The sequence below is a fragment of the Loxodonta africana genome, chromosome 9 (assembly GCF_030014295.1).
Source record: "Loxodonta africana isolate mLoxAfr1 chromosome 9, mLoxAfr1.hap2, whole genome shotgun sequence".
Classification (NCBI taxonomy): domain Eukaryota; kingdom Metazoa; phylum Chordata; class Mammalia; order Proboscidea; family Elephantidae; genus Loxodonta; species Loxodonta africana.
This window is the reverse complement of record NC_087350.1, coordinates 7,810,651-7,822,245: the sequence shown is the minus strand read 5'-3', so window position 1 is coordinate 7,822,245 and position 11,595 is coordinate 7,810,651. Positions and strand designations below refer to the sequence as shown.

The window sequence follows — 11,595 nt, the reverse complement described above, 5'->3', positions numbered from 1 at the left end:
TACCTGATTGCTAAAAAAAAAAAAAAACTGAATAGCAGAATGGCCAGGGCTGAAGCTCTTTCTTGACATAAAGATTATCCTCACGGCTTCATGAAGAACAGTGCATAGACCAAAGAATGAAAAGTGCATTCATTGCAATGAAATTACATACCAAAAACTAGAAAAAAATCAAAATGTCCCTCAATAAACTATCATTTTCTACTGCATGAAATAAAATACAATGCTCACTGACATGGAAAACCCCCCTCCACTCAATATTTGTTGATAAAAACAGAAAGTTGCAGAATGATACTGGTATTAAAGATACACTCTTCCCTCCCCCCAACATTAGATCTTCTGAGGATACATACATATATACACACATTGTCATGGACTGAATAAGCCAAAAAAAAAAACCCAAACCTATTGCCGTCAAGTCAATTCTGACTCATAGCGACTCTACAGAACAGAGTAGAACTGACCCGTCGGGTTTCCAGGTAGGGCCTGGTGGATTCGAACTGCCAGCATTTTGGTTAGAAGCCATAGCACTTAACCACTATGCCACCAGGGTTTCCATGGATTGAATAGCGTCCCCCCAAAACGTGTATCAACTTGGCTAGGCCATGATTCCCAGTATTGTGTGGCTGTCCTCCATTTTGTGATCTGATGTAATTGTCCTATGTGTTATAAATCCTAATTTCTGCCTGTGGCTAATGAGGCAGAATTAGGTTATGTTAAAGAGGATTAGGGTGGGATGCAATACCTTTTCTCAGGTCACAGCCCTGATCTTATGTAAGGGGAGTTTCCCTGGGTTATGGCCGGCATCACCTTTTATCACCTTTTATCTTACAAGAGATAAAAGAAAAGAGAAACCTACAGAGAGATAGGGACCTCATGCCACCAAGTAAGAAGTGCTGAGAGCAGAGCATGTCCTTTGGACCCAAGGTCCCTGCTCTGAGAAGCTCCTAGGCCAGTGGGAGATTGATGACAAGGACCTTCCCCCAGAGCCGAAAGAGAGAGAAAGACTTCTTCTAGAGCTGGCACCGTGAATTCAGACTTCTAGATTCCTAGACTATGAGAGAATAAATTGCTCTTTGTTAAAGCCATCCACTGTGGTCCTTCCGTTATAACTAAGACACACATGAATGCACAGGATGAAAGACTGGAAGTAAATACACCAAACTGCCCTCCCCCAGGGGAATGGAGGTAAGGCTGGGACTGAGGGGGTCATCAAGGAGGGCTCAGTGTTGCCTGTAGGATCGATATTCTTAACTAGCAGTCGTGAATTTGTTTAACATCCGTTAAACAAGTAAAAACTTCTCAGAAAGAAAATGACAGAATGTTGTCACATTTTGGAGATCAGAGAAGCTAACTTCAGACATCGGATTTTCTCATTTGTACCCTATATGGGAGCATTTCAGTTATTATTAGCCTCCAACCAAAACCGTGGGAGCAGATTCCCAGAACCCCCACTCTTAGAAGAGGCTGTGACATTTATGTCAGTTTGACTACACACCAGGTACCATGCTGAGGGCACTGCACATAAGACCTCCATCATGTGTCATCTCAGCCCTCTGTGGTAACTCCATTTACAAAGATGTGAAGAGTGACTTAAAAACGCAGAGTGGGGATTTGAACCCAAGGGGACCTCAGAACCCTCACTCTCAACCACTATTGTATGCCAATACGATGATTTAAATATTATTAGCATTTAGGATGAAAATGACCACAACATTCTGTCTCTACCGAAGCAAAGCCTAAGGATTTAGAAAACGAGTGGCAAAGTTCACACAGCATTGCCCAAGTATGCTTCCAGAGCAACGGTCCCACAAGATGTGTGGGAAATTCTGCGGGTGACGTGTTCTGGCAGAATGGCCTCACCTATCACCTCCACAGAGACTCTGAAGGAGCCAGCAGCATGTAGCCCTGCTTACTGAACCTGATTCTGTCTAGCATTTCTCACACTCACTTGGGCATGGAAATCTTTTCTCGGAAGAGCATTTAAAATTGCACAGCACTTAATCAAGGGAGTCAAGGTGGACAATCTGAAAAAAGCCCTGTGGGCTCTCCATTCCAGGAAAAATAAGTACTTCCATCAATCAGATGACAAAACATTACATTACCAAAAGGTCAAATACAAAGGTGACAACTAACACACTTAAAATATAGATAAAAAAAAAGCTGACCGCTAAATTGGAGTTAAAAAAAATCTTTCAATAAGTATGATGCAAAATATGTCCTGATGGAAGAAATTAAACAGGTTCAATGCTACCAATAAATAACAAATAATCATATAAATCAAAAGCTTGGGGGAAATGTTTCCAATATTTACAACAATGGATTCAGAATAGGTAAGATGTGCCTGAATGCTGATAGGAGTATATAAAGACCCCAAAGGGTAAAGCAACAAAGAATATGAGAAGCAATTTGCAGAAAATACATTAAGTAAACAAATTCCCCCAAACAATTGTCAGTTCTTAACAGATGTGTAGCAACACTGAAGAGCAACTGTCAGACTACGGTAAGAAGACAGAAGATTCCAGAAAAAAAGACAGGAAAATGGAGCCTACAGATCACTTGGTATATTTGACTATGTGGAAAATTGCATTAAGAGGGATTGTACCATTCTGTCAGAGTTGAGGGGAAAATCAAAACACGCACAGAGCAAACTAAGAAAATATAAAAACAAGAAAAATTTGTTTATCCCAGGAAAAATAAAAAGAGGTACAAGGAAGAAAATGTAATTATATCACACACCTTGATGTAACAGTAAAAAAAAAAAAAAGCCTGTTGCCATCGAGTAGATTCCGACTCATAGTGACCCTACAGGACAGAGTAGAACTGCCCCATAGAGTTTCCAAGGAGTGCCTGGTACCCTACAGGACAGAGTAGAACTGCCCCATAGAGTTTCCAAGGAGTGCCTGGTGGATTTGAACTGCCAACCCTTTGGTTAGCAGCTGTAGCACTTAACCGCTATACCACCAGGGTTTCTGATGTAACAGTAAGCAATATTTATATAACCATAATAAAGTAAATACCAAATAACATCTTATCTGGAAATTATACAATAATTATTCCAGGGTAGTGAGGGAGGGGCTGAGAAAGTGGACTGTAGTCTAGAAGTGCCAGCTTAGCATTTCTCAGGACACAAAGTAAGCGGACACTGTCTAAAATTGATGCATCAAAATATTTCCCAATAAGCATACTATAAGGAACCGAGAAGGTAAAGTCCAAATGAAATAGATTACAAAAGGAAAAGATTGCTTTTGAGGAGCAGTACTAGAAGATGGGAAGCAGTAAAATAAAAAATAAAAGCAGCGAAATAAAAAGAAAAATGAACTCCGGTCACATCAGAACATCTTCAGGGCAGTTCATTAGGAACAGGCAGATTTAATCAATTATCGGATTGGCCAAGACAGAATGAAAATGTATCAATTCTGACAAACAGAATAGGGAAGTAGAAGTTCATATGCTAGACACTCAAATGCTTTTTATAGGCATGCAGAGTACAGATTAATAAACCGATATTTAAATGTGGGATTTTAATATTTAGTTTTCATTTCGGATTTTGGATTAAAACTTTGCCCTAGGCAATCTTCCTTTGACACTCTCCCCTCAGTTAACTGTATCTGTGTCTAGGGTTCCACTTACCATAATGCCAGCCCAGTGCTCTCCCTGGAGGTCCTGCTGCTTGCCTGCTCGGTTTGCGCTCAGATCAAGGCGCCTCACACTCAGCACGTCACTCTAGAAGTGCACTATCATCCCCACATCCGGTTCCCTCCACCGTTCCCTGAGTACAACAGAGAAAGGTACCACCTTCTCTGGCTTCACAAGCCAGGGCAGAAGCAGAACTAGATACCTTTGTTCTGTCCTCAATGCAGATGATCAAAAATACAGCTCACCAGACATATATCCATCATGTCCCAACGCGCAGAATACATCCCCTTTAGTAATCCAGTTATCAGCAACATTCTCAATTCTCCTCACCTTTCTCCTCCCATCATCAGCCTTTGGCCAGCCTCCCAAAATAAATACATAGTTTCCGAGAAATAAAAGAATCAGGAGAGTCATTTTTCTTTGTTAAACCTACTGTAATATAAAAAAAAAAATTCTTCCTTCTACTCTTATCTTTGTCTTTGGCTAAATTAGATTATATTTAAGATTCCAATTCAAGCACCTCTGAAGATACGTAAGACAAAACTTACACGACAGATTTTTAAAGGCAAAAAGATTTGAAGTAGATACTAGCTAAGATTTTGTCAGACAAAATTATATGCATACAGAAAAGTTCCCTGATAATGCAATGTCAAAATAACTTTCTTTGAAGATTCAGTCAAGCTTTTTCTTAATCTTCCCGCTATTTCTCAGCTTTAAAAAAAAAAAAAAAAAAAAAAACAACGAACAAAAAGCTTCTCTTTTTCCAAGTTAAACAGAACCAAGTCAAACTCAAGATGGGAGAGTAAAATGAGAAGAGATGAATTAAGTCAGCAGTTTGAATCCAATCACTCTTTGGTACGCTGCCGTTTGATTTTAATTACTTAAGAAGAAAGAAAAAACCAAAAAAAAAAAAAAAAAAAAAAGCTCAGGATGTAGACATTTAAAAAAAATTTCCCCCCACAAGTCTGAATGTCTTTTTTTTTTCTTCCTTCACCCAGCTACAGCTAAACCAAACAAAACAAAACAAAAACCAATTTGGACTCATAGCGACCTATAGGACAGAGTAGAACTACCCCATAGGGTTTCCAAGGAGCACCTAGTGGATTCAAACTGCCAACCTTTTGGTTAACAGCCGTAGGTCCTAACCACTACACCACCAGGGTTTCCACCAAACCGAAAGTGGAGGAAAATGTTAAAGTATGGAAAACAAAGGAAGTGGAGGTGAGTTAGGGGGTAGTTTGAAAGAAAAAAATATACACATGTAAGGCGAAAGTTGAGAAAGTAAAAATTATCTTGGATTGTAAAAAAAATCTGCTTTGCCATTCATTAGGCACAGATAACAGACACAGATAAAACCAACTGCAAAGTTAACAGGAAACAATATTTCTCCCAAAAGACCTACAGCTGTCTTACTCTAAAATGGTAGCTCGTCAGAAACTTAACCGTTTGAAATGATATCAATAAGGACGAAACATCCTGCTCTTACTGGAGGATCTAAGTCACTTTGACAAAGAGATGCAGCCTCCACTTGCACGTCTTCAGATAAGGGGTTTTTGTACACAACATTCCGTATCGATCTTAATATTGCAGTTTCCAAGAAAAGAGGACCTAGGTCCACTTCACAGTCCAGACCTGATGGGGAGCCCTTTACACACAGCCTTCTTTGCTTTGAGCCCATCAAATTGCATTTAAATTTCATCTAAACTCCAGCCTTCTCCAAATCCTGTAACAACTCTCTCTTTTCCTTTGTCTGGCAAGATGTTCCACAGTTCCCCTGGAGTTCAGTCTCTCTAGTTGCAACAAGTCAATAAATCTGACTTTGGTTCACTTAGCTTGATTGGTCTAGGACAGTGTCAAAATAAGGATTCAGGGAAAGAGATTATCAAATTACTCATAAATAGAAAATCATGGACTTCCTAGGAGTCCCTGGGTGGTTAACCCAGTTGGCAAATGGTTAACTCTCTCTGCTGCTCACAGGAAGGTTGTTGGTAAGAGTCCACCTAGAGGCACCTGGAAAAAAAGGTTTAACAATCTACTTCCAAAAAATCAGCTATTGTAAATCCTATGGAGCACAGTTCTACTCTGCATGCCTGGGGTCATTGTATGCTCTGCAGGTCTAGAGGTCTCAGTTCCAAAGGGAGGAATGCACCCACCTGGAGACACATCATTGATTCCATTGAACTAGAAGCTAAGAATGCCACCTGGCCACTTTGGGCTCCTTATGCCTCTGGATCAACAGGCAAAGAAGGGAGTTACCATACTGGCTGGTGTGATTGATACTGATTACCAAGGGGTAACTGGATTGACATTACATAATGGAGGTAAAGAAGAGTATGTCTGAAATACAGAAGATCCTTTAGGACATCCCTTAGTACAACCATACCATGTGATTAAAGTCAACGGGAAACTACAGCAACCCAATTTTGACATGACTGCTAATGACCCAGACCTTTCAGGAATGTAGATTTGGGTCACCCCAACAGGCAAAGAACCACAACCAGCTAAGGTGCTTGCTGAGGGAAAAGGGAATACGAAATGGGTGGTAGAAGAGGGTTGTTCTAAATTCCAGTTACGACCATGTGACCAATTGCAGAAAGGATGACTGTAATTGTCATGAGTATTTCTTTCTTGTTTTATTATATGTGTATGTATGCATATAGACAGATAGATAGCAAATATTTTTGTTTTCCTCCTTCATCCTATTACTTATAAAATATAAGATGTAAACCGGGATAGTGCATTTTCAGTTATATGGGTGTTAGTCATATGATGTTAGGTGCAAGTATGACTATAATTGTCTTTATTTAGGATTATGTATGGTTTAGGGAGATGTGTTCAGGTGCCACGTTGACAAGGGGTGGACTGTGATGGTTAAAAGTTATGTGTCAGCTTGGCTAGGTTATGATTCTCAGTGGTTTGGCAGACACTGGCTTTTTGCTCTTCCATAATGTAATCTAATGTAACCACCTACATGATGAGATCTGAAATAATGTAATGACCTCTGTGATGAGATCTGATATGCACAGCCAATCAGTTGAAAGGAGAGTTTCCTTGGGGGTGTGGCCTGCCTCCAGTATGTAAATGGATATTCCAGCAAGGCTCACTATCTCTCTCTGGATCCTGCATCCAACTTGTCATCATCTGACCTCCTATTTTTGAGATGTGGGGACTCAGCAGCCTGCCGCCTGACCTGTAGATTATGGCATTTGTCAGTCCCCGGAGCACGCGATTCAGGAGAAGTGTCCAGTCTGAAGCCTGATCCATGGATTTGGGACTTGACAGCCTCCACAATTGTGTAAGCAATTTCCTTGAAATTACAAATTTATAAATAGAGAGACTTAATCTCTCTGTTTATATTTATATATGTTTCACTGGTTTTGCTCCTCTAGAGAACCCAGCCTAAGACAGATGCCATGACCAGGCCCACTGAATGGCAACTGTTTGTTTGTTTCAATGAAGAGAAGGGCTATACAAAGTTGAAAGAGAAAGCCATGTCCTAACCACAAAGATAGCCTGGAGTCTCAAGCACACTGCTTGCTAGTTATGGGATTACTGGCATACTGCTAAAACTGGAACTTGGTTTCCCCATCTTCAAACTGAAAAAATACACAGTAACCACTTCAGAGAGTTGATGTGTGAATTAATGTGGATGGTACAGTTAACATATTATAAACAACCAGTAATTTATGCTATTTTGTTGTTTTTTATTTGCTCTTATTTCTATTATGCTATAGTGTTACATCAATTCAACTAATTGTTCTTATATCTTGCATAATCAATTACCAAACACCTAGGTTTATTGAATATATTTATTTATACTTAGTCTTTGATCTATACGATTGAAGTCAATGAAATCTTGCTTTTTCAGACTCCTTGAAAAGAGGGAAATGACCCCATCTAAGTACTGGAAAGTATGAGATATTGTGCAATATAACTGCAATTTGATTTCTTTCAAAGGTAAACAGTAGCTCAATGAAGTTCAACACAAATCCATAATCCCTTAGCCACAACTCCAAAAAGCTCTGAATGCAAGTATTTTGGTAAATTTTAGAGATCCTCATTTAGTAACAACACCTGGCCTAAACAGAAACACAGCTCTTCATAGTCTTTATTCTACTGAGTGTGAATATTCACACTGTTAGGGCAGAAATATGAATGTGTGGCATTACAGGGTGCTGCGTAGACTATGTTGGAGCAGTATGTAATATACGGGGCCTGTATGTAAAGAAATCTTTTAAATTCTGAGAAATGTCTTTTTTAATTCTGAAATGTATATTCTAAATTTAAATGTTAAATTCGGAAGTTTAAACACAATTTAAATTCTACATTCTGGGAAATCCTGAATTCCAAAACGTGCCTTGGCACAGCGGTTTTGGCTGATGATAACACATGCGCTGTGCGCTGCATAGTTTCAGTCCTACTAAGGAGCTTTTGGTTTTAAAAAAACAGAGAAGCCAGACCTACATTTGGAATATTAAATAAGCGCCTAAAGAAAACCAAAGTGGGAAATTTCTGAAATGCAAATCTAGGGATAAAATAATATTTCTGCTAGTTCCGTCTGTTGGTAAAGGTAAAGACCTAAAGGTATATACCCCAGTTTTATTATAGCTTAAAACACGAAAAACATTGTAATTATTAAGACTATTTGTAAAATCCTATATATCAAAGTGGAGTCGCGGGGTGGTACAAACGGTTAAAGCCTTCGCTGCTAAACGAAAGGTTGACGGTTTGACTTCACTGCTAAACCAAAGGTTGGCGGTTTGACTTCGCTGCTAAACGAAAGGTAGGCGGTTTGAGTCCACCCAGAGTTGCCTCTGAAGAAAGCCCTGGTGATCGTCCAAAAATAAATAAACAGCCACTGAAAACCCTGTGGGGCACACTCCTACTCGACACACACTCCTACTCTACATACACTCCTACTCTACACACACTCCTGAGTCTCCATGAGTCAGCATCAACTTGAGGGCAACCGGTTTATTTATCGAAGCACTCCAAATACAGGGGATAATACAAACCAATTTCTATTTTACTGCAAAATTTCTCCAAATATATAAAAACAAAATTATAATATAAGTAAAACAAATGATTAAATAAAATAATTGCAACTGGTAAGTTTCTCACCTAAAACAGTGGACAGTTTACAAATATTTAAATGTTATAGCTAAACTAGAAATACATCCACGCTATGAGTGGGAATCAGCTCGACAGCGGCGGGTTTAGCGCGGTTATGCACTATTTGGGCTTTTTTAGGGGGAGTATTTAATTTTTAAGCAATGCACCTGTGTAATAATATCACTGGATTTGTTCTTACTAAAATAAACAGAAGAATCGATTCCATCTCTTCCAGGCATTCCCAGGCACGACTTTTTTTTTTTTTTTTTTTTTTTACATAAAGATTCAGATATGGTCCTTCTCCAACTCTTTTTAACTAGACACTGAAATGCTTTGAGGGTTAAAAAAAGAAGACAACCTTTTCTAAACAACAGTTTACTTGAGTTCAATGGAATCTTTGTCAAGTCATGAAAAATTCAGGAAATAATCTGCAACAGTTTCAAACACAAGATTCAAATTCCTAACTTTCCCAAAGATTGTCCTTGTAGTTCTTGAACATTTAAACAAACAAGTAATTTACATTTATTTAGTTATTTAGGTGGGGTTAAGTTGTTGAAGTCATATTGCCAAAACTTACTTCTAATTTACATTTTACTACACAAACGTTTTTGCTCTCCATGTGGGCCGCTGGTAAGTTCACAATGAGAATGTATCCAAAAAAGCAATTATGCTACATTGCAGTAGAACGATTCAGAAACCTTCACATTTTCCTTATCCAACTGCTCTTTCCGTAGTAAAAAATATGCGTATATGAAATCTTAGATGGTTTATGAACACTTCTACATTGAGTAAATTAGATACGTTGGTGTAATTTTCCTGAGGATTGTGTAAATGGCCAAAGAGAAACATATTTCCAAGATCTAGTTTCTTTTGCGGCGCCTGATTCCAGCGCTGTGTCTCCCAGGAAACTTGCGCGGCCTTTGCACCGTCTCCTCTCTCGGAGGCACCAGAGGAGTCCCTGTCTCCTCTCACAGTCAGCTCGACCCTAACCCCGTCGCGCCCACTTCCCGACTCCTCCCTGGCCGCATCCAAGCCCAGCTTTCCCATAAAAGGAGCTAAATTCTGAGAGTAGGGTTAGAGAAAAACCTGGCAAAACCTATCTATTTTTATTCAAATAGTTTTATCAAATTTTACTTCCGATTTTAAAGGGCCCTGAGTGTAACTGCTCCGGTGTGACTGAGCCCCTTTTTTAAAAAGGGGTAAAAAAAAAAAAAAAATTTTTTTTTTTTTTTTTTAAAGGATGAACACAGCTGCACCTTCGCTCCCTTCCGCTCCTTTTCCTAACAAAAGAAGGCGAATAAGCCGCTGGCCTGCGGAGGTCCCGGGATGCGGCCGCGCCGGCCCGTCCCGTCCCCGCGTCCTCGCGAGCCTTGGGCAGGGAGCGCGCGCATGGCCACACCTACCTGTCCCAGGTGAGGCGAGGGCGGAGCCGGCGCAGGGCGCGCCCCACAGCCCCGGTGGGGCGGGCCGCGTCTTCAGGCGGGTGCCGGCTGCCCCGGCTGGTGCTGGGGCTCGCGAGGCCAGGCCGGGCGGCTCGGGGAGACCTGAGGCTGGAGCGGGCCACTAGGGGGGCGCGTCCGCCGAGTCTGCTGGGCGACAGCTCCGAGCCTCCAGCTCGCCGCTCCTCCCGCGGGCCGTTGTTGCCTTAGCCGCCCGGTGCCCGGCGCTTCCTCATTTTGGGCAACTTCCTTAAAACGTCGGGACAGACGCCCGAACTTCCTCCCGGTGGTCGCGCCTCCGCCCGAACCCGCCGCCACTGACCTGCCGGCTGACAGCGCGGGTGCGCCCTGAGCGAGCGGGCGAGGTCCCGCGCCGCCTCGCCCCGCCCGAGAGTGCACGCAGCTGGGCTGGCCTGCGGGTGGGGCTCCGAGGCTCCCGCAGGTGAGAGGGAGAGAGGGAGCCTGGGACTGGGGCGCTCCTCAAAACCAGCTCTGCTCGGGCCTCCTTTCAAGCAAAGAAGACAAGGCTAAGGAACCTTCATATGTAAAGAACGTGGGACTGCCAACAAAAAGAAATGCTGGCAGGCCCACAAGGTTTTCTCTCGCCTTATGTCTGTTATTTTTAAGACTTAAAAACCTAAAACCAAACCCATTGCTTTCCAGTCATTCTGACTTAGGGGCCACCAAAGTACTATCCCAGTTGGCTGTCAAATTGCTTAGGAAGAGAATCTTGTTCACTGTATGGTTTATTTACAGTCACCAACCCAACACGTCCCCACTGATAGGGTGATCAGGAGCTCTGTGGAATCCTTTTGCTGCTCCCTTTCTATTTGTTTGAGTTGTAGGGTTAATTCTTTGATTTTGGCCCTTCTTTTTGGATGTGTGCATTTATTGCTGTAAATTGACCTCTGAGCACTACCTTTGCTGAGTCCCAAAGGTTCTGGCAGGATGTGTTTTCATTCTCATTTGATTATATGAATTTCTTTATTCCATCTTTAATTTCTTCTATAACCCAATTGTTTGTGAGCAAGGTGTTGTTCAGTTTCCATGTTTGATTTTTTTTCCTTGCTTTTTCTGTTATTGATTTCTACTTCTATGGCTTTATGTTCAGAAAGATGCTTTGTTATATTTTGGTGTTTTTGGATTCTTTTAAGACTTGATTTATGACCTAATACGTGGTCTATTCTGGAGACCGTTCCATGTGTGTTGGAAAAGAAAGTATAGTTGGCTGCTGTTGGGTGGAGTGTTCTGTATATGTCTGTGAGGTCCAGTTGATTATAGCGTTTAGTTCTTCTGTGTCTTTACTGAGCTTCTTTCTGGATGTTCTGTCCTTCACTGAAAGTGGTGTGTTGAAGTCTCCTACAATTATTGTGGAGCTGTATATCTCTCTTTTCAATGCTGCTAGAGT

At 41.2% G+C, this 11,595-nt stretch overlaps 1 protein-coding gene across 7 annotated transcripts in view; it reads right to left on the bottom strand.

The window, feature by feature from the left end:
• The window catches only part of SYK (spleen associated tyrosine kinase), a 133,298-nt gene extending 123,033 nt beyond the window's left edge, over positions 1 to 10,265 (bottom strand). The window contains exon 1 of one of the 7 annotated variants that reach the window (XM_064291034.1): positions 10,152 to 10,265. Coding sequence is in view for 5 of the 7 variants with exons in the window: in XM_064291030.1 (XP_064147100.1) it covers positions 3,967 to 4,050 (84 nt within the window). In the remaining 2 variants the exon portion in view is untranslated. Of the gene's footprint in view, positions 1 to 3,630; positions 3,931 to 3,966; positions 4,267 to 10,151 lie in introns of those variants that run through there. The other 6 variants (XM_064291030.1, XM_064291027.1, XM_064291033.1 and 3 more) reach the window with 6 other exon arrangements.
• Positions 10,266 to 11,595: the final 1,330 nt, after the last annotated feature.